The 24,602-nt window shown below is 39.3% G+C and overlaps 1 protein-coding gene across 1 annotated transcript in view; it reads left to right on the forward strand.

Moving 5' to 3' along the window:
- The first annotated feature begins 11,186 nt into the window (after positions 1–11,186).
- skia (SKI proto-oncogene a) overlaps positions 11,187–24,602 on the forward strand; it is a 187,317-nt gene continuing 173,901 nt past the window's right edge. Inside the window, exon 1 of the mRNA XM_043676022.2 lies at positions 11,187–12,464. Coding sequence (XP_043531957.1) covers positions 11,556–12,464 — 909 coding nt within the window. The 5' untranslated portion in view covers positions 11,187–11,555. The remainder of the gene's footprint in view (positions 12,465–24,602) is intronic.

Consider the following 24,602-nt stretch of genomic DNA (forward strand, 5'->3'; position numbering starts at 1 on the left):
TGGCAGCTCATTCCGTACACGTACCACTCTCTGCATGAAAATGTTGCCCCTTAGGTCTCTTTTATATCTTTCCCCTCTCATCCTAAACCCATGCCCTCTAGTTCTGGACTCCCCCACCCCAGGAAAAAGACTTTGTCCATTTATCCTATCCATGCCCCTCAAGATTTTATAAACCTCTATAAAGTCACCCCTCAGCCTCCGATGCTCCAGGGAAACAGCCCCAGCCTGTTCAACCTCTCCCTATAGCTCCAACCCTGACAACATCCTTGTAAATCTTTTCTGAACCCTTTAAAGTTTCACAACATCCTTCCAATAGAAAGGAGACAAAAACTGCATGCAATATTCCAAAAGTGGCCTAACGAATGTCCTGTACAGCCGCAACATGACCTCCCAACTCCTGTACTCAATATTCTGACCAATAAAGGAAAGCATACCAAATGCCTTCTTCACTATCCTATCTACCTGCAACTCCACTTTCAAGGAGCTATGAACCTGCACTCCAAGATCTCTTTGTTCAGCGACACTCCCCAGGATCTTAACATTAAGTGCGTAAGTCCTGCTAAGATTTGCTTTCCAAAATGCAGCACCTTGCATTTATCTGAATTAAACTCCATCTGCCACTTCTCAGCCCATTGGCCCATCTGATCAAGATCCCGTTGTAATCGGAGGTAACCATCTTCACTGTCCACTACATCTCCAGTTTTGCTGTCATCTGCAAACTTACTAACTGTACCTTCTATGCTCACATCCAAATCATTTATATAATGATGAAAAGTAATGGACCCAGCACCGTTCCTTGTGGCACTCCACTGGTCACAGGCCTCCAGTTTGAAAAACAACCCTCCACCATCACCCTCTGTCTTCTACCTTTGAGCCAGTTCTATATCCAAATGGCTAGTTCTTCCTGTATTCCATGAGATCTAACCTTACTAACTGGTCTCCTATGGGCAACCTTGTCAAACCCCTTACTGAAGTCCATACAGATCACAACTACTGCTCTGACCTCATCAATCCTCTTTGTTACTTTTTCAAAAAACTCAATCAAGTTTGTGAAACATGGTTTCACATGCACAAAGCCATGTTGACTATCCCTAATCAGTCCTTGCATTTCCAAATACATGTACATTCTGTCCCTCAGGATTCCCTCCAACAACTCGCCCACCACCAATGTCATGCTCACTGGTCTATCGTTCCCTGGCTTGTCCTTACCATCTTTCTTAAATAGTGGCACCACGTTAGCCAACCTCCAGTCTTCTGGCACCTCACCTGTGACTATTGATGATACAATTATCTCAGTCAGAGGCCCAGCAATCACTTCCCTAGCTTCCCATAGAGTTCTAGGGTACACCTGATCAAGTCCTGGGGATTTCTCCACTTTTATGCATTTCAAGACATCCAGCACTTCCTTCTCCGTATTTTGGACATTTTTTTCAAGATGTCACCATCTATTTCCCTACATTCTATATCTTCCATGTGCTTTCCCACAGTGGGCATACACCATGGAAGGGAAACATGTATTCCACGCACCCAAGTGACCTGCTAGGATGACACCCCTTGGAAGATAAACTGAGGGTGTGCAAAACTGCCCCAGTTCTCACGTCTGTACTTAGGTCTTTCCTTAGATTGGTGAATTATTACAGAAAGTTCATACATAACCTGGCCTCCATCCTGGGATTCTAACATCTGCTATTGGAAAAGGGTCAGCCTTGGAGAAGCATTTAGGGAAGTAAAGAAGGAGCTCTCATCATCTAAGGTGCTGGCACATTATGATCTCAAATGAGATCTGGTGCTGACATGCGATGCCTCCCCTTACGGTATCAAGGTGGTGTTGGTTCACAGATGGCCCAATGGAGAGGAATGCCCAATAATGTATGATTCCCTGGTTTGATGGTATTTTTGGTGTGAGAAAGTTCCACCAATACCTTTATGGATGTAAGTTTGTAATAATGACAGACCACAAACCACTGCTAGGGCTATTCAAAGTGGACTACACCTCCTCCCATCCTGCCCCCTGTAAAAACGCCATCCCATTCTCCCAATTCCTTCGTCTCCGCCGCATCTGCTCCCAGGAGGACCAGTTCAAAATACGTACAACACAGATGGCCTCCTTCTTCAAGGACCGCAATTTCCCCCCCGACGTGGTCGACGGTGCCCTCCACCGCATCTCCTCCACTTCCCGCTCCTCCGCCCTTGAGCCCCGCCCCTCCAACCGCCACCAGGACAGAACCCCACTGGTCCTCACCTACCACCCCACCAATCTCCATGTACAGCGCATCATCCGCCGTCACTTCCGCCACCTCCAAACAGACCCCAGCACCAAGGATATATTTCCCTCCCCTCCCCTATCAGCTTTCCGTAGAGACCACTCCCTCCGCGACTCCCTTGTCAGATCCACACCCCCCACCGACCCAACCTCCACTCCCGGCACCTTCCCTTGCAACCGCAGGAGGTGCAACACTTGCGCCCACACCTCCCCCCTCACTTCTCTCCAAGGCCCCAAAGGAAACTTCCATATCCGCCACAGATTCACCTGCACCTCCACCCACATCATCTACTGCATCCGCTGCAGCCGGTGTGGCCTCCTCTATATTGGGGAGACAGGCCGCCTACTTGCGGAGCGATTCAGAGAGCACCTCTGGGCCACCCGGACGAACCAACCCAACCAACCTGTAGCACAGCATTTCAACTCCCCCTCCCACTCCACCGAGGATATGCAGGTCATTGGACTCATCCACCGCCAAACCACAAAAACCCGACGGTCGGAGGAGGAGCGTCTTATCTTCCGACTGGGAACCCTCCAACCGCAGGGGATGAACTTGGACTTCACCAGTTTCTTCATCCCCCTTCCCCCCACCTTGTCTCAGCCGGATCCCTCCAGCCCGGCACCGCCTTCCTGACCTGCAGTCTTCTTCTTGACCTCTCCGCCTCCATCCTACTCCGACCTATCACCCTCACCTTGACCTCTTTCCACCTATCACATTTCCAACGCCCCTCCTCCAAGTCCCTCCTCCCTACCTTTTATCTTCTCCTGCTGAACACTCTCTGCTCATTCCTGAAGAAGGGCCTGTGCCCAAAACGTCGAATCTCCTGTTCCCTGGATGCTGCCTGACCTGCTGTGCTGTTCCAGCAATAAAGTTTCAACTTTGATCTCCAGCATCTGCAGACCTCACTTTCTCCTATTCAAAGAGGACAAACCAGTGCCACTCACTGTTTCAGGCTGAATCCATGCTTGTCTCTTGTGACTACCTATGGTTTTAAGTTGAGACCATAAGTTCGGCTTAAAAACTTTACATAGATAATTCATATTTTAGAACTACAAAACTAATTTTCTTCACTCGATAGAGTTAGGGGTTTTGGTTGTTTGACATAAACACAAATAAGATTTTTTATAGTCTATACTTGGTAGGAGTAGTAAAATAAAAGCAAAGGTCCATATTGTATTTAGTTAAGCTATGTCTGGTGAGCTCAGACCTATGATTTTCTCATCCTGCACGCTACAGGAAATTCTAGACACTCCTGGCATGACCATGCATGCAGACATTGCCTCTGGCTGTTGCAGCTCAAGCTCCAAGTTTTCAGAATGTTGTCAGCCTCAGAGCTTGAGGAAGAACAGGCAGCGAGGGAATGGGGGGGGGGGCAGCCAGACAAAAGGGACCAGCAGGTAGTGAGGGAATCCCCCGAGTCAGCTCTTTGCTAATTTTTTTCAGCCTTGGAAAACGTAAAAGGTGTGGAAGCCAACCAGAGCCAAGGCCATGGCACTCTATGTGATCCAGCTGCTCGGACGGAAGGGAAAGGCAATAGCGGTAGCGAATTTGTTGGTAGGAGGAGTAGACACTTGCTTCTGTGGCTGTAGATATACTCCGGGATGGCATGGTACTTCCTGTGTGTCAGGGTCAAGGAGGTCATGACACAGCTGCAAGACATTCTGAAGGAGGAATCAGGGGTTGTGTACATTGTTGTGACCAATTTCATGAGAAGAAAGAGAAATTAGATCTTGCAAGCAGACTTTAGGCAGTTGAAAAGCAGAATTTAATAGATTATTTTCTGAATTACTCCCAGTGCACCACACACAGGAATAGAAGGAAAGAGATGAATGCATGGCAGGAGAGCTGATGTTGGAAGGCTGGCTTTAAATTCCTGAGAGTTTGGGATCATTTCTGATGCAGGTGGAACCTGTACAAATTGGACAGGTTACATGTGAATAAAAGGATACAGCAGATGAATACATGGCTGGGGAGCTGATGCAGGAGGGAGGGATATAAGTTCCTGAAGGGTTGGGAAAGTTTTTGGTGTGGGTGGAACCTGTACAAATTAGATGGGTTACATCTTAACAGGAATTGGGCCTGACGTCCTTGTGAGAACGTTTGCTAATTCTGTTGGGGCAGAATTAACTCGATTGGCAGGAGGGTAGGATCCTGACAAGTAGTTCAAAGGAGAGAAAAGCTGAGATAGAATAAACAGGTTTGATACTGAATCATATGCATTAGAAAGGTCTCTGGTTCAATTGACATTTTGTGTTAGATTGTTCTTAACGTGGGCAACAATTCATATTAATGTTCTGGGGCTATGAACTGTTCAATAATTGAAGCAGGTTTCCTCTTCTTAATTACTCTTCAATGTTCTCTCAACATGTGTAAGAGTTAAATGGGGTTCAGGGGAGCAGAAACTGTGATAGCTCCTTGTTAAATGCACTATTTAGATTGACAAATGTTCAACATCAAGTTCAACAAACTACTAGGAGGGCTGTTTGCACTCCAGCAGGAGTCACTGTTTACAAGAAAAATGTTCAGAGATTTTAAAAAAAGGAAAACAAAGAGAAAAGCATCATATTGATAGTTTACATGCATACTATTAACTTGTTTTTTCTCTTCACAGATTCTGATGGGGCTTCTGCATATTTTCAAAATATTTTGTTTTAATATTTGTGCATACTGAATGGTATTATTTAACTATTCACTATTCAAGACTCATTGCATTGTATTGGTTCCATTGGCACAGTTCATCAGAATTACTTTACTAAGGCTTATATCATGTAATAGTGCAAATTTCCAGTATTAATTCAGCCATTAGAAAACTCAAAACACATTTCAGGCGTGCTGGTGCTTATACTGGTTTTCTACTCTGTGCACAAGAGCAGAATTTAATAGAATGCTGGATTCCTATCTAAGATCTCCAGAATCTAACACCTGTTTAAAATTAATGTAGTCATTGACAAATACGCAATATCCCATTATTTAGGTGTCATGATTATTCACATACAAATAACATTCATAAGAATAACTAAAGTAATTCACATTTAAAGCTTTTTTTAAAAAAAGTTTGTACCTCAAATTCAAGTCAACAATAATTAGCAAATGTATTTTAATCTTGGAAACAATGTATCACATTAATGTGATCAACTACAAGGTAAAAAAACTACACATGAATTAATGGTAAATTGATATTCTAAATGTTGCTGATAATATCTGCATAGTCTGGTAAGATTCTGGGAGTTAGCTTCCTCCTCAATTGCTAAAATATGAGGTTGCTTGTCCAACATCCAGTCCTAGATGAACAGATATTTCCTCCAATTAAATATTGTGAAAACTGAAGCCATTATTTTCAGACCCTTCCAAACTCCTTTCCCTAACTACTGATTCCATCTTTCTCACTGGCAACAGTCTGAGATTAAGTTAATCTGTTTGCAACCTTGATGCCACATTTAAAGGCGCCACATAAATACAAACTGCTGTCAGAGCAAGTAAAAGACCAAAACTAGGAGAAGGATTAAGATGCATCAAAAACTTTAAGATTAATGTTTAATAGAATGTACATCATAATTATAGTGCTGATGATATTCATTGTCTTCATTAGAATTTTGTAGCATTTGCTGAAGGTCCCTTCGATATGAAGTTGTAGCCGCAGACTCATGATGCTACACAACTGTATGTATGAATCCATAGCATGAAGAGAGGTTAAGATCCTACTCACAAAAAAACACAGGATTTATTTGCAGTTTTAATTTGTAATGATACCTCTTTCCCTTGTTTTGTAATTTCAAACTTTGTTCTTTCTTCATTATTGCTAAAAAACATTGCAATTATTAAAATAAATGCAGTAGACTTAAGCAAAATACATAAAATAACTGAATAATGACATATGTGTTAGTCACACCATATCCAGGAAGACTGTTTATGCTTTAGGGTGTGAAATGGATAATTAAAGGATCTAAATATTGTTTTCTGTTAGCATATCAGGAGTTTTACAATGCTGTGACAAAACACATTCAAATCCGCATCAACTCTTAATGATTAAGATATACTATATCCTGAACAAGATTATAATAGGGATGATAGCAGTTAAAAGAATGATAATGCTCATGTTGAGCTGTATGGTGCCTTTCAGTTCTAAGTTTTGGGTTCAAATTCAGACAGATTGGTGTTGTGACAATTTATTCTGCCTGTTGCCAAAATAATTCCTAGTCAGGCACAAACTTAAGGATCTTAGAGTTATACAGCATGGAAACAGACCCTTCAGTCCAACTTGATCATGCTGACCAGATATCCAACATTAATCTAGTCCCATTTGCCAGCATTTGGCCCATATCCTTCTAAACCCTTTGTTTTTGTGCACATATCCAGATGTCTTTTAAATGTTGTAATTGTACCAGCTTCCACCACTTCCTCTGGCAGCTCATTTCAAACACACATCACCCTCTGCATGAAAAGTTTCCCCCTTAGGTCCCTTTTAAATCTTTCCCATCTCACCTTAAACCTATGCTTCTAGTTTTGGCATCCGCTCCCTGGGGAAAAGACCTTGACTATTCACGCTAATTATCCCCTCATAATTTTATAAACCTCTATAAGTTCATCCCTCAGCCTTCAACGCTGCAAGGAAAATAAGCCCAGCCTATTCAGCCTTTCCCAATAGCTCAAATCCTCCAACCCTGGCAACATCCTTGTAAATCTTTTCTGAACCATTTCAAATTTCATAACATCCTTCCTATAGGATGGCGACCAGAATTGAATGCAGTATTCCAAAACTAGCCTAACAAAAGTTCTGTACAGCCTCAACATGACCTCCCAACTCTTAAACTCAATGCACTGACCAATAAAGGTAAAGGACTCCACATTCAAGGAACTAAGAACTTGCATTCCAAGGTCTCTTTGTTCAGCAACACTCCCCAGGACATTACCATTAAGTGTATAAGTCGTGTTCTGATTTGCCTTTCCAAAATGCAGCACCTCACATTTATCAAAATTAAACTCCAGCAGCCACTCCTCAGCGCATCAGCCCATCTCATCACTGTCCCGTTGTACTCTGAGGTAACCTTCTTGGCCTTCCACTATGCCACCAATTTTGGTGACATCTGCAAACTTATTAACCATACCTTCTATGTTCACACCCAAATTATTTACATAAATGACAAAAAGCAGTGAACCCAGCACTGATCCTTGTGGAACACTGCTGGTCACAGCCCTTCAGTCTGAAAAGCAACCACCTTCCACCACCACCCTCTGTCTCCTACCTTTGAGCCAGTTCTGTATTCAACTGGCTAGTTCTCCCTGTATTTCATGTGATCTAACCTTGCTAACCAGTCTACCATGCAGAATTTTGTTAAAAACCTTACTGAACTCATCAACAAAACTGTTCTTATTCTGGAATTTCACTGAGAAACTACAATGTTAAAGTACTGTATGGGAAATTGAGAAAAGGTTGCACTTTTGTAACGGCAGGATGTCTATAGAAGTGGAGGTTGGGGTGCAGAGTAGAAGGAACTCTATTATGCTGTACAATATACTGCAGCTTGTCAATTTTAATGTTAGAAAGTGCATTGAGTTGAATGACAAGTCCTGAGAGATGAGGAAGGTATTACAGTATATTGAAAGAATTTTGATTGGCAGAATGTTGTATTGCTCCTCCTGGCACCAAAATTTTTTTTTAACAAAAATTCTTGCAACTTCATCCACATCTTGTAGTGATCCCCTTAAGATCAACTGATTATGGCATTCAATGCCTGGTGCACCTGGGACTAGATGCATGGTAAGCTCTTTCCAACTTTTGATTAAAATTAGAAATGGAGCTTCTTAACTAAGACAAGAATGCTGCATACTCATTTCAAGGTATACTTGAAATCCATTCAAACAAATAAATGGATATTCACCAATTTTCCTCTGCCAGTTACAAACAACACATGGATGGTTTGCAGTTGAAGATTCCTCACGTGTTATCAAGAAATAGAAAGTGTATCATACCCCAGTGACATTCTTCACATTTATGAACTGTTTCTTGAAGAATGTGGCTCATGTGATGGTATCATGAAAGGATAGTATTGTGTATTAATACACAGATAAAACATTTAGAAGACAGAAAAACACTGTCTAGAATATGTTACAATAAATTGAAAAGTTCAGAAAATTAGCATATCATTTATTAAAAGTACCTGGATTTTTTTTTCACATACTCAACAAGCTCATGTGCAAAATTCAGAACACCATGTCCAACATTTGTTCGGATTCCAAAAAGGACAGTTGGGGTTGTAGTACAAATTACACTAACAACTAATTTAACATTAACAGGGGACTCACAGCCTTTGCATACAGAAAGACTGTGTTCACATATTGCATCTTTTTCAACGAAGCAAAACCTTTGAGGTGCACTGCTCATCGTAATGCCTTGACCAATCAGAATTGACCTTCCTGGTTTGAATTTAAACTAAAGCTTAGCATTTCATTGTTCCCTAGTGCATTCTCTGTGACAATATAGAAATGTTGTCAACCAATCAACATCCTCTTCCCATGTAGTCAAAATTGTTTCCTTTGAGATTATATATTCTTGTGAGTCTGTCCTGATGAATGTAAGGCAAAAAGTTTTGATAGCATGTTTCTTTTTACAAGAATACTCAAATCCTGTCCAACCACATGACTAGATGCAATATTCTGTCCAAATTTGGGCATTTCAACAAAGAATATATTAAAAAAAGGTCAAACGAGTGATTAAAATGGTCAGATGGAGGATATTGTGGAAAATGTGAGATTGTTCACTTTGGCAAGAAGAATAGAAAAGTAAGATATTATTTAAATGGAGAGAGGTGACAAGATGCCGCAATGCACAGGGAACTGGGTGTCCTTGTACATGAATCACAAAAAAAAACAGCATCAGTTTGGCAAATAATTAGAAAGATAATCAAATGCTGGCATTTAATGCAAGTAGGTTGTTGTACAAATATAGGGATGTCTTGTTACAGCTGCAGCGGGCATTGGGTGAGGACACATCAAGAACAATTTGCACAGTTCTGGTCACCTTACTTATGAAGGGACACATTTGCATTGGAAGAAGTTTAAAGGTGGTTGACTTGGCTAATTCCGAAAATTAAGGATTTGTTTTCTAAAGAAAGGTCCACCATGTTGTGTGAATTCCTGTGGCATTTAGGAGATTGAGAACAGATCTTATTGAAAACATAAGATTCTGAGAGGACTTAACAGGGCTGATGCTGAGAAAATGTTTCCTGTTCTGGGGAAGCTAGAATTAGGATTTGATTTGATTTATTATTGTCACATGTACCTAGGCACAGTGAAAAGTTTTATTTAGAGTGCAGTACAGGCAGATTATAGCATACAAAGTGCATAAAGTTAGTAGAACAAAGCGAGAAATACAATGTTATGGCTGCAGAGAAGGTGCACAAACAGTGAGATCATCATTAAATTTAAAATTTAAGAGGTTCATTCAGAAGTCTAATAACAGTAGAGAAGAAGCTGTTCTTGAATTTGTTGGTACATATGTTTAACCTTTTGTATCTTCTGTTCAACAGAAGAGATTGGAAGATTAGAACTTGGGTGGGAGAGGTTCCTGATTATGTTGGCTGCCTTCCCAAGGTAGCTAGAGGTATAGATGGAATCAACAGATGGAAGATTGGCTAGCATGATTGACTGGGCTGAGTTCACAACTTTCTGTAGTTTCTTACAGTCCTGAGCAGAGCAGTTGCCATATACCAAGTGATGATGCATCCAGATAGAGTGGTGCATCTATAAGAATTGGTAAGAGTTTTTGTGGGCATGCAAGATTTCCTAGAGTCCTGAGGAATTAAAGGCATTTTTGTGTTTGCTTGACCATCGTATCAACGTGAATGGACAAGGTCAGATGTTGGTGATCATTATTTCTAGGAACTTGACGATCTTGACCATCTCCGAAACATAGTTTAAATATAAAAGGTCTCCCATTTATGACAGAGATGTGTTTTTTCTCTCAGAGAATGGTTTGTTTGTGGATTTTTTTCCCAGTCAGTAGTGAAGGCTGGGTAATTTAATATGTTCAAAATTGAGTTAGACAGATTTTTGACATACAAGTGAGTGAAAGGTTATGGGAGTCAGCTAGGTGAGTGGAGTTGCAAGCATATTAATGACCAGAATAATATATTTTGTGACAAAAAAAGAAATTGCTGGAGAAACTCAGCAGAGTTAACATTTCGAGTCCGGTGATTCTTCGACAGATGTGATGTCGATTGAGAGATAATATTGGCCAGGAATAAGTCTCCTGCTTTTTTTCCATATAATGCAGTGGGATTTTTTGCCTCCACCCGAAAGGCCGTTGGGGTCTCATTCCAGCACCTCATCCAAAAGATAGCACTTCTGATAACACACATGCTTCAGTATTGCACGGGTGTGTCGGGCTTTTGTGTTGAATTTCTGGAATGTTGAACCCACATGTATCTGACTTGGAATTTAGAGTGCTATTAGATATCACTAAACTAAAAGTATACTGAGACGGTCAGTACATGCTAAAGTTTGTAATGTAAAAAAACCCAAAAGAAATGGAGTTCTGAGTATTACACTTCTTAAAATTATTGATTAACCGTAAGAAAAGTTACATTAATACTTATTGTAGAATTGTTCGGCCATCTTAAGACAAAAATACTCCCGCTCACGTTATATTAGATCAAACTGACGATCTGTAAACCACAGAACGTGTCTTGTCGAATAAGCTGCTAGCGACCAATCCTGATAATAAACGCTAGCGAGTGAACTTTGGGAAAAAAATTCTCTCCCTTCCGCGTGGTAGTTTGAAAAGCTAATAGTTTGTGAAACCAATTGTTGCATGTTTGTAGGCTGCTGTTGAAATCGGTGGGCAGTGTGCTGGTTCCTGGAAGAGCCCTGGGGGAGTCAGACGCATTCTTGGCTGAGATTCAATGCCTGACCTAGACGCCGACAAACAGAGGGGAGAAGACAGTCTGAGCTACAAGGTCGTATTGTGTGGATGTGCTGCGTCTTTACGCTTGTAGATCGTAAAAGAGGATTGAAAAGAAGAAAAAAGAAACAAAGTATAGAGTCTGAAACCAATTGGGGGCTGGATTTCGAAGGACTGGTTTAACCAGCATTTGCTTGAAGATCTTTTTAAGGGCACGATTGTGGATATGTTTGTACGTAAGAGTGCTGCAAAAACACAGCACGCTTAGAGACTGGATTTCATGAGCTACTTTAATATTGTCCGTCGTGGTGGGATAAACTTGGACGCCGTGGCTTTTTAAAGGATTCAGTTGAATTTATACAAAACGGGTGTGCTTTTTGGGGCCAAAAATCATGGAGACTGTACCAAGGTCTAGTTTTCAGCCTCATCCAGGACTCCAACAAACCTTAAAGCAGTTTCATCTCAGCAGTATGAGTTCGCTTGGAGGACCGGCAGCTTTTTCTGCTCGATGGGCTCACGAGATGATGTACAAAAAGGAAACTGGGAAGGAAACAGATCAGATTATTCACCTACCCATTCAGCCCCCTCCTGTCATGCCGGGACCCCTTTTCATTCCCTCGGATCGGTCAACGGAGAGATGCGAGACTATTTTGGAGGGGGAAACCATTTCTTGTTTCGTGGTTGGTGGGGAGAAGAGGCTTTGCTTGCCTCAGATTCTGAACTCCGTCCTTAGAGATTTTTCCCTTCAACAGATCAATTCGGTATGCGACGAATTACATATTTACTGCTCTAGATGCACGGCAGACCAGCTGGAGATTTTGAAAGTCATGGGGATCTTGCCCTTCTCTGCCCCATCTTGTGGCTTGATTACTAAGACAGATGCAGAGAGGCTTTGCAATGCCTTACTCTATGGAGGAACTTATCCTCCCCATTGCAAAAAAGAATACTCAAGCACCATTGAGTTAGAGATCACAGAGAAGAGCTTCAAAGTATACCATGAGTGTTTTGGAAAGTGCAAGGGACTCTTTGTGCCTGAATTGTACGGTAATCCTCATGCTGCATGTATCCAATGCATGGACTGCAGGCTGATGTACCCTCCTCACAAATTCGTAGTACACTCGCACAAATCTTTGGAAAACAGAACCTGCCATTGGGGTTTCGATTCGGCCAACTGGAGAGCCTATGTCCTTTTGAGTCAGGATTACACGGCAAAAGAGGAGAAGGCACGATTGGAACAATTGCTGGATGAAATGAAAGAGAGATTTGACTACAGCAACAAATACAAAAGAAAAGCACCCAGGGTGAGCGTTTTTTTTTAGAACTTCAGACGCATCCTTTATTATAGATTATAACAGCTAACTGTTTACGGTACAGAGTTTTAAATGTGTTAAGTTTAATGTTTTAACGCGTTTTTCAAAGCCAATAATAGGCGCTACAAACTGAACGCAAAAAAAAACTCAATCCTTAAATAAAGTTGAATCTTTAATTTTCGGCTTCACAAGTATCGTTATTGTATACGGCCGTGTAATTGTTATATAGGCTGTTTTTGCAAGTTTGTTTTTCATTAAATTTGGGGAAATTATGACTTAAACTTCTTTTTCAATGTACTCTCCCTTCACTTGGCGGAGAAGTTTTAAACTCATGAATGATATCAATAAATACTTGAAGGTGTATGTATTTTAATCGTTTCCCATTATAGATAATGACGTGCTAAGTTGACTACGGGCTGGTCATTGTGATAGTTTCAGACAAGGGTGTGTGCTTCCTTGCTCACTAATATGTGGGAGTGGTTTTGTGAGATGTGCATTTGTATGGAGAGAGCTGACTGTTAACAACTGCCAAGGCATGGCCTGTGTAGGGCACTGTTTTATCCAATCCACATCAACTCAGCAGATCTTGAGGAGATTTAATGCCGAAAGGCAAACTGGGGAAGCTTCTTAATCCTCTCTTATACTTAAACTAGATTTCAACATGATCATGGCTGTACTTAGGTTCGCTAACATATCAACTGAAAACATAGGTGCGATTTAAGAATATACACTGAATCTGTCAAGACAATTTATTCCAAAATATAAAAGTAAACTGTTCAAGAAGCTGTGCTACTGCAAGGTTACGCTTCAAAAGCCGTGAATGACCGCAAACTTCCCTACCTCAAAGTGCGATACTAACTTATCAATTCGGATTTCATTCCATATTTCATACAAAAATACAAACTTGTTTCATTTAATGTTTTTCTCTCTCTAGCAGCACCCATCCCCACCCCATTTCATTTCGATTTTGAGAAGATCTAGCAGACACTACATTGATTGTTCGTTATGCGTGGGTAAAGGTTACGGCCGTGAACCTTGAATTGAAAAGGAAACGCTCAACTGTTCATTTGCATCAATTGTTATTAATTTTAAAAAGCCGATGAGGCATACTCGGCACATTGTCTGACGAGTATGCTGTTTGACTTTCAATGTACCAATTCAATCCCTCGCGCTTTTGGATTTTTGTTCCTATTGTAATACTATACATATTACCCGGGCAATTACGGAAAGTTTAGTAAGCAAAGAAAAAAACGAGCTGTGCCAAGGAATATTGGATTGCATTGCTTAAGTGTTTGTAAGAAATATGGTCTGAAAGAACAGTTTAGTTAAAAAAAATGCTGCAATGTTTTTGGTTCTAAAAACTAGCTTTTATGTAAAGGATTGATTTAAAGAAGATCTGATTGATGGGTCGAGAACTTAGTTTATCCATCACGAAGGATCGTTTTGTATCCATCTGCAACATGATTGCAGACATTTCAGGGGAAAATAAAGTACCATTAGTGCCATCTGAGCAAAATCATAATTCCTACAAGTTTTAAAGGGACAACTCCAGAAGCTGTTCTATTGGAAATCAAACCATGAAGATTCTAGCTTCTTAATATTACTTTGCTTGGATATCCATCTAATTTTTGCTGAAACGATTCCTTCGATAGTTTTGATTTAGTTTTGAAGCCCAATAGCAACACATGAACCGTGCAAGCGGGAAGGCCCCGCCAGAAAGCATAGATCGCGTGCAGTAAAGACAGGAAGTTGTGGTTAATGAGACTTGTATGGATATTGTGAAAGGAGGGAGAACTTAATGCGTAGGAGTGATGAGAAATCTGGAATGTTGGACTTTTGTCAAGAATAGACTTGAATACTGCCTGAGTTTACACGCACCTGTTGATGTAACTCTAGATGGATCAGGATGAGTGCCTATAGAAATTAGTTTCCTTCCATAAACGTAAGTTTATGGCGGGTATGTGTAAAGTAATATTCAGTTTTTGCACACGAAATTATAAGTTTGTATTCTATTTTAACACAAATATACATTTATTCAACCTCTCTTTTCGCAACCAGTAATTATAGGTGGGTGTGAGAAAGCAAAAAGTCCGAAGCGGCGTTAGCGCCACATGTGCAATGATTAATTTCTGAAGAATTTAAATTTGTCTGTACCATTCATGTTTCGTTTTTTACACATGTAATCATTTTACAATATCCAGATTGGAATATTTACAGGGGGTTACATTCCCATTTCGCTGAGATGTTACAGTTATACAAAGGACACTGCATATCTCAATCATTCTCCCACCAATACCGAATTGGAAGAGCAAGCAGTAAGGTTTAAAAGAAACATATCAGGTGATCTGGGGGTCTCAGTGACGTCACAAAGCCCCATGTGTCCGCCTCGTGACTGAAATGGCGCATGGTCAGTACGGGAGCTGATTCGGCCCCGCCCATTTACCACCGCCTTCACACTTTATCAATCTAAGTAAAACTTTGTCAGTTGAATACACGGTGAGTGGGCCCAAATGAGGCGCTTCAGTGCCTCTGGATTCAGTGCCTCGTCATTTTACCATTTCTTTGCTAGCAGATGTACTTCTTACCTCTTTCTTTCTCAACGGAGCCGGTTACTTGTTGACGAGTTGAAAGAGAAGTCGCCGCTTGTCAACGTAATACCTCATCCTCATGCCCTCGCCCCGAAAGGGAAATCATTGATAAATTCCATGCTGTGAGAAACGAACGGACGATCATAAAAAAAAAATGCCTTCAAACGCCGGGGAAGAGTGGCGGCGGGAAAAGATTGTCGTGGTGACGGTGTGGGGCTGTCTTTTTTGACCGGGCTTCCGTGGCGCGCAAATTGTTAAGTATATTCGGAGCACGCGGGGCCTCGAGCTCAACGGCCGCGAAAGTGCCTCGCGCTCAGTCCCCCATAGTTCAGACGACTCGCGCTACCTTGGAATATTTCCCACCAATTCTCTTGGTCGTGATCAAGTTAGAAAATCTTTAGCGTTTCTCCTGCAGACTTTCAGGAGTCCCTTTTCATATGTTCACGGTAATTAATAGGCAACCATAAAAAGAAACGTAATTTTCCCAACTCTTATTTTAAAATTGCACCCAATAGTGGATTTTAAAATTGCACCCAAACGCTAGATTAGAATAAATGTGAATGGTGTGTAACTTTGCATACACTAGCTTGTGGATTTGTAGTAGGACATAATTTAGTAAGAGTCAAACAAAATTTAGGTTTGCTCTGATTATCATGGTTCAGGAAACCACTGAAAGTTATTTTACTGTGTCTTGGTAGCCATCACCCCATGTAGAAGGATATTGGCATACTTGTAGATATAAATCCATTCACAATGAGCTTGAAGTTTGAATGAAGAGTAAACATTTTGATCATTTGGCTAGTGATATGCCAAACTTTCAGTTCCGATTTTAGAGTTGAATAATCCAACTGTGATGTCTTGAAATAACCTTTAGGGGATCTCTTAATTGTTTGCCTTTAATTAGTTCATGAAGCACTTTTGTATTGAATAGTTCAAACGTTTCAAAATTCTTTGGAGTGGTATTGGAATGTTTGTTGAAATAAAAATATCTCAAGATTTGCAGTGATATGGTGATAAAATATTGTTTATTTTCTGGATTCAAAGAAGCCTCTTTAGCAGGCTATCAACATTTTATTTAAAGATTATGGTATGGTCTAGTGTACAGTTTGAAGTTCTCTTTTCTTAAGGTTATACAGTCAAAAGTACATTTGAAAACAAATTGAAAGCAACCTAACAAGATGCATTAATATTTATTTAATATCAAACGTAAATGCCTTTTTCAGTGCATTTTTAAGATATTCTAAAGTGCAATACTTGGTCTATCTTGGTCGAAGATTTTTGAGTTTATGTCTAGTTTATTTCTCAGAATATATACTGTACTGATGTTTTTGTAAAGAATTTGTAATTGTTGTGAAGCTTCAATGATATGTAAATGAAGTCAATTATATGTAGGGTTTTAATTAGCAGCTAGGTTCATGTGTGAAGTACATCAGATTAATTATGTGCCACATCTGCTGATAATTTACTACTTTTCTGCAGACCCATCAAAACTGTGAAATTTGCATCCTTAGGTAGTTTGACAAGAAACAGAAGAATTTGCCAACAAATAAATCATGTTATGCTCCTGTCTGTGTTATGTTTGAAACTGTTTTGACTTTTTAACAGGTTAAGTGAATTGCTTCATTAAATCGTATGTTACTTAATTTTAGTCGTAATTTCTTGTGTAGTTTGACTGGGAACATGTACTGAAATACAGTAATTTCAATTTCTTTCTTAAAAATGAGTGCCCTTTGGTAATTTTAGTATCTTGAATATAGCTGTTCATTGTCCTTAAAATAAATCTGACTTGTTAAAATCATAAATTTGTTCGTTTAGGTTTTTCATATATTGACTAAGCATGGCATATTCTTTTTGTTTTGCTTGTCTGTGTGTCAGGGGTGATAAGAATATTTTTAACTGCCTCTGGAGTTTACCTGTTGCTGTCAGTGGGATCTGGTGGGGGGGGGGATATAGTGGTCATCAAGCACACAGGAGTCATATTGACCGAAAGGGACTAACTTTTAAACCAAAATGTACATATTAAAATTTATTTTAAAGGAGAACATAATTTAATGTGGATTCTCAAAATTCTAGGAAAAAATTTGTTTTTTCTCCATAATTCTTTATGGCATCTTGAGACTGGAAGTACTGTATGTTCCTATTTAGTAACATTTGTAATAAAATGCCTTTGGATGTGAATGTCAACATGTGAACGTTATTTAATCTCTTGAAGAGAACTGTCATTTGATAGCCCAATGTGACAGCTCCAAGGTAATTTGGACATTTATAGTGGACAGTATATTAGATTGTTAACTTGCCTGAAGTCTTTCAGACTTGTGCAGTTATATTCTATCCCTATGAATATGAGATAGAGTCATAGAGATGTACAGCATGGAAACAGACCCTTTGGTCCAACCCGTCCATGCTGACCAGATATTCCAACCCAATCTAGTCCCACCTGCCAGCACCCGGCCCATATCCCTCCAAACCCTTACTATTCACATACCCATCCAATGTTGCAATTAGATTAGATTACATTACATTACATTACAGTGTGGAAACAGGCCCTTCGGCCCAACAAGTCCACACCGACCCGCTGAAGCGCAACCCACCCATACCCCTACATTTACCTCTTACCTAACACTACGGGCAATTTAGCATGGCCAATTCACCTGACCTGCACATCTTTGGACTGTGGGAGGAAACCGGAGCACCCGGAGGAAACCCACGCAGACACGGGGAGAACGTGCAAACTCCACACAGTCATTCGCCTGAGGCAGGAATTGAACCCTGGTCTCCGGCGCTGTGAGGCAGCAGTGCTAACCACTGTGCCACCGTGCCGCCCACAATTGTACCAGCCTCCACCACTTCCTCTGGCAGCTCATTCCATACACGGACCACCCTCTGTGTGAAAAAGTTGCCCCGATCTAATCTTTTAGAAAATAAATTCATCAATTGATGGTGAGGCTATGTGTGATTTTTAGTTGTGACCGCAGGTGCAATCTATCAACAATTAAGTTTAGTTAAAATCCATATTAATGCAAGATAACGTTATTTTAATTGAATGACAGATAGCATTGTAAGTTTTGTCTGTTAGTTATTGAATGCTACTTTAGAGAATACTTAGCAGATAGTTAAACTGATGCACCAGGATTCTAGCTCCTGATGACAGTTCTGCTAGCCTTGTAAGTCAAATAAGAACAGGACTGGGTAATGAGTAATGTTCACTTGGTAAAGGTATCAGATTTCTTTTGTCAGTGTAGCTGTTCAGCCTTCGGAAGAGTACACAAGATAAACTGGAAAACTATTTGTTTCTTCCAGTTATATCCTATCATTTAATGAAATAGATGCACTTTGCTGAGGTGCAATCACATGGGAATCAAGAGCCCTTGGGTACAGGTGTAGGAATGGACATTCTCAATTTTTGAGGCTAGGCAATGAGTTTGTTAGGTAGACCAGTTGGTCTAGGACATCAGACAGTTTGATCCTCTCTTCATCTGATAGCTGTGCAAGCACATTTCTAGCAGAGATCAGAGGCTAAATATCAGGACCTCAGTTTGTTACTGACGTTTCCTTGTTCTGTTGTCCAGGACATTGAGAATAAGTGTAATGGTTAACTAAGATAATGTAACTAAATGTAGACTGAATAATCTAACCTGTCACTTCCTGGTCTTTATGACTCAGTTTTGCATCATACTTAATTCTGTGGCATCTTCTAACAGACATAGTGTAAAATAATACTGTTTTTTTGTCTATTTTATGTTTGATATAATTTATTTTATGGAGTGGAACGAATAACTATATTGTGTTCCTGCAGTAATGGACACTTGAACACATCTATGGATTAAATAATTACATCTAATCACGGTGGGATACAGTACATGTTAATTTTTTTTAGCTGGCCTTTATATGTGTTCATCAGCGATCTTATTGTTTTATTTCATCCATTCCATCCTTAAATTGGTACTACAAGCAAATAACTTTAACAGTATAGATATTTGACTGGAGTTTTTGTGTTGATCGAAATTTCCTGGTCCAGGAATGAAGGACTTAGGAGCATTGGAAGGCCATTCAGTTACATCATGGCTGTTAACTCTAATTTCTGTCTGCCTCGAGTAACCCTTGTCTATCAGAACTCTTAGTTAACTTTGACTTGGATAAAGTCAGTGACTCAGCCTTCACAGCTTTCTGTGGAAGAGAATTCCACAGTCTGTCGACCCTCTAAGGAAAAAAGAATTCGCCTCATATCTTAAGTTACCCCTTAGTTTTAATCTCCCAATAAGAGGAAAACCTTCTTGTATGCACCCTATTATGTTCCCTCCATTGGTACTTCAATGGAATCATTTTCTAAATAGATTGGGAAGAATTATTTGATATAAACATAATTAGTTTTCTAAATGAGCAAAATTTTTTATTTTTAAAATGTGCTATGTCTAACATAATACTTACGGTCATATGTTTTGTGGTAAAAGACAAAGCTGTATTTGAACATGGGATAGATTTAATTAAGTATTTTCAAATAGTTGATCATTAATATTTTTGAAAAGTGTTACTTGCTTTAGCATTTGCTTCATGCATTTTATATGTATAACTTCACAAGCTTTACCTCTTGTAAATATTACAGAATGAATGGATTTCCAAACAGTGGTCTCATTGAAGTTTTTTTTATTTATTACCTTGTCCAAGATTGTAGCATGTAGTGCAGTGATCACACAGAAAACATTGTGCATTAGTTACTGTGACCCTGTTTTTATGACTTTGTACTTTCAGCAAGTTGTGGTTAAAGATTGATTTGAATTAGTTATGCAGTGGTGTCTGCCAGGGACAATATTATGAACCCTCATCAGTAGCCAGTCTGTCTAGCTTGCTAAGGATATTCAATAAGCTTATAAGTCACGTGTTAGTTTATGGCGCTAGTTGGTAAAATTCTTTTAACTGCAGCAGCATGCTGACAGTACGTTCCAGACATTCTGTCACTATTTTTGGTGCTTTAGCCACAGTGGTCTTTGTGTGGCAATGTCAATTTTCATTCCCGTGTTGCTAGGGGCACTGACATACGATCCAGGCGATACTGTTTTCCCCACTCCAAGGTGCCTGACAATCCCAGATGGCAATGTGGGATTTGAGTTGGGAGTGGGACGGGCAAAAACCTTAAGACAAAATTTTTTGATATAATGTAGAGTACCTAATTGTAGCAATGTTTTATTTTAAATGTAATTGCTTCAGTTTCAAGAAAATATTATGGATTTTTTAATTCTGAAGGTTGCTGTATTTGTATTTGCTTTATGCGAAAATGTTATAGTTTTCTTGTAACTCTTCAACACAAAAAGATGAATTGCCTCAGATTTTCTCTTATTTACCTTATTACACTGTTATCTTATCTGTTTATGATTCATCAGTACTTTGAAAGAAGCAAGTAGCATTGCCACATTGATATATTTCTCATTACTTTGTTAACACAACCACTTTGTAAGATTGTAAGATAAATATGGTTGAGGATCGTCAATTGTATTGTTTCTAGGGTTTTTTTCTCCCCTCTACTCAGACTATTTGTATGATGACCTTCATGATTTTATTCTTATTTATTTAGTTTGAACCTCTCTTTGCTAGCTTTCATGTTTTCTATCTTTTGCATTCCCTTTATTAATGTATCCTTCTCAATAAAACTTGCGAATAATTCTTCTATTTTATTGAAGGACTTGGGTCTACTTTTCAAATTAAAACATTTGATATTCAGGAGATTTAATGTATAACAAAACATAGGAACCATACCTGATGTACAACAAAAAAGTACTGCAAAATATGAACTTGATATCCTGCAAATAGAGTCCATCACAGGGATTTTTTTTTTAATCGCATAATATGTTTATAGCATGAAAAATCTCTATTTAAGTAGTCGTTGGAATTTTCCATAGAGAATTGGATGTAAACTGAAAAAGAAGAAAATTTTATAAGGCTTTGGGGAAAGTGCAGGGAAGTAGGACCAATTGAAATGCCCTTTAGAAGAACTGTTAAGCTGCTGTGGATCAAATTACCTCCATCTCTGTTGTATGATACTGTACCTTTTAGCAGCTCTTATTCAAATCATGATGTCAAGGATGTAACATACAGTTACTCTGAACTATCCTAGAACAGTAAAATAGAATTGCTTTATCTTGTAATCTGATATTGCGGAAACCATTTTTGTAGAAATTTGTGCAGTCAGTTCTCTACAGGCCTGTAATTTGTGTTCTCCAGTAGTTTTGAAGTATAAAGAGGTAGGATCTAGGTTACTGCAGTTGAGTATTGAATGATCAGAAACCTAAAATGGAAAATTCTGATAAATTCAGAAATTATTTTTAACCCTTTTATCCCTGTGAATTTTGGGAACATTTAATTATTTTACTCAACATATTGATGGTCATTTTTTTGGATAGATTGACAACATAGCCTTTGTTATTACAGTAGGCTTGTAATGCCTTTTAGACTATTTCTTCACAGTTTTGATTCACATTTTAGGCTATGTTTCTTAGAAGTATTTGGAGAAGACAAAATTAAAGTATGATCTTTTACTCCTTTATTGCATATTTTCAACATAAAAATTGTAACTAATTTGAAACCTTACTTTCTTTCAACCTGCATTCCCCCCCACATAATTTGAAAAGTTTTCTATCATAGTTGGAAATTATCAAAATAACTAAAATATTGAGAGATTTACTGAATTCTCAAGGTATCCCAACCTCCTATTCTTTCATTGTGTGACTTTGAATATTAAAGAAGTGAAGAGGAGGGTACATTTCACATGCAGCTCATGAAAGGTTCCCCATTCAAAGCATTGTGTTTAAGTTGTGATGTTGCCAGGATTCTGCAAGGATTTCCAGATCAATGTCTTAAGCGACTTCAGTTCAGAGGCTTGCTAAATTTAACCATTTCCTTACTGGTAATGTGAAATATTGTTATTAGCAAACAGATTATATGTTCTTGAAGGGGCAGCAGTATCGCTCAAATCACCATTTCACATCAGCTTATAAGTTAGCTTATAATTATTTTACAATATATAGTCATCATAACTAATGTTCAACAAGCACTTGCAATGTTTATGAACTTGCTTTGCAGACTAGGTTATAGAAATTATGTACATTCATTCATGAAAGATATGTGAACTATTTGTGGTCACTTTAGTTTTTACACAAACAGAATAATTCATACTTGTTATGCAATTGTAAGTTCTGTGAGGAAGGTGCAACGTAAATTGTCGTGCATTCCAAAATGTATTTGAGGAAATACTGGTACAATTTTAACATAGTTGAAAGTGTAGTGCTGGAAAGACACAGCGGGTCAGGCAGCATCTGAGGAGCAGGAGAATTGACGTTTCGGGCATAAGCCTTTCATCAGAAATGAGGCTTGTGGATTGGGGGTGCTGAGAGATAACTAGGAGATGGGATTGGGGGGAAGGTGGGGGAGAAGGTGATAGGTCGGAGAGGAGGGTGGAGCGGATAGATGGGAAAGGTGATGGACAGGTCAAGAGGGTGGTGCCAAGTTGGAGGCTTGAGACTGGGATAATGTGGGGGATGGGGAAATGAGGAAACTGGTGAAATACACATTAATCCCATATGGTTGCAGGGTCCCAAGGCGGAAGATGAGGCATTCTTCCTCCAGGCATCGAGTGGTCAGTGTTTGGCGATGGAGGAGGCCCAGGACTTGCATGTCTTTGGTGGAGTGGGAGGGGGAGTTGAAGTGTTCGGCCACAGGGAGATGGGGTTGGTCGATGCGGGTGTCCCAGAGATGTTCTCTGAAACGACCTGCAAGTTGGCGTCCTGTCTCCACATTGTAGAGGAGACCATATCGGGTGCAATGGATATCAATTTTAACATTTTTGGACAAATGCAAATTCCTCATAATGAAATAAAGATTTAAAGTCTTTAAATTTTATACATTGAATGCAATGAACCTAACCTATTCTAAATTCCGTTATGTAAAATACCAATTCCAGTGCCACAAAGCAGAGACTTCTTATCTAAGTATTGATGCATGAAAGAAATTGCATTGAGTGGAAGCTGTCATGCCTCTCCAGCAGGGAGAGTCATGCTTGGGTAGTCCAGTCTAGTTTTGGCAGACAACAGGAGATAAAGCTCATTTTCAGAAAGAATTCCTGGTGACACAATCAATTACAAATAAATTTAAATTCAACTATATTTTTAAAAAAAGAATGCTGCAAAAGCTCATTTGAGGGTTGTTTCCAGAAGAGACATTATAGATATCTCTTATCTCAATTTTTTGATCTGGCTAGGTGACTGGGCTTAAGAGGGTTGACTTTTGAAAATCACTTCCATCCCCCTCCTCTTCTGCATGCATGGACTCACTCCCACGTAGGTAGTTGTAGGGGCTTGAGTGATTGGGAAAAGTCTTTCTTGTGGTTAGATAGAATAGAAATTGGTGTTGTTCTAAGTCTAGTGAGACACATTCAGATATTTTGCAACAATTGTGCACACCATCAATTTTTGTGAACCTAACAGAATAATATGATGTCTATTTCAGATGTGGGTGGATTTATGTTTTGATCAGTGAGTCATTGTTTTGGAATTGGAAGTAATGGTAAATTTTAAAAAGATTTGTATGAAATTTTAATCTACTTTTAGAAATTTGATGTCTTGCTTTACTACAAGTGCATTATGTTTTCCCCCTTGTACTCAGACCATTAAAACAGGGGAAAAAAAAGTACAAGATGGGAGTTGAAACATTCTTTTGTCAATTTATAATTATCAACTGGGAGGCTTGTAGAAAGAAACCTGTGTTTCATTTTCGGTGCATATTTATTTTTTATATCGGATATGTATTTCTATTTTCTTGTGCTATGTATCAGTCCCTGGTTTTGTGACTTGATCCCTCTACCCACTAAGTGCATCAAAGCAATCCAAGGTGATTACCATGTTCAAACTGTTTTCGACTTTCTCTCTCAGTAATGAACTACCTAGATTGTATTTAGAATCTGACCCAAAGTCATGGTTAAATTTAATATGAAGGATTGTTGAGCATTCATATCCTAAGATACTATAAACATTTTTGTGTCTTTTAGATTCTTAAATTGTAACTTATTTCTGTTGTTGTAACCACATCAGCAGGTATATAATTGACTGAATAAGGTATGCCAATATTTCATATTGAATGCAATAACTGGAAGCAGTAATTAATTATTTTTGTTTTAGTGGTGTAATGAGATAAAGTACTATTCAGCTTAGGACATTGCTCTCAACCTTATTGTTGGGGTCACATGATGTATAGGATATAGAATCAAGGGCACGAGTCAGATTTATTTTATGTTTGCATAACTTTTAAAAAATGAGGTTTAATGTAGGAACAGTTTATGAATAATAAAGAAAAAGAAAATACTGCAAGAAAAAACCCAAAACTGTTGGCAGGTGTAAGGAAATAAATGAGGCACAGACCTTCACAAAGGGGTAGTAGACAGATGGGAGAGGAATAAGAATGTCAGCTGGGGGAGGTCAGAGTATAAACCGTATCCCAGGAACGGAGCCTGAAACGTAGGCAGAAAACAAAAGCTGACAGGCAGCCTTCAGACTTA

The sequence above is a fragment of the Chiloscyllium plagiosum genome, unplaced genomic scaffold (assembly GCF_037043375.1).
Source record: "Chiloscyllium plagiosum isolate Xiang-an unplaced genomic scaffold, Cpla_swu_hap1 HiC_scaffold_37, whole genome shotgun sequence".
In the NCBI taxonomy this organism is placed as follows: Eukaryota; Metazoa; Chordata; class Chondrichthyes; order Orectolobiformes; family Hemiscylliidae; genus Chiloscyllium; species Chiloscyllium plagiosum.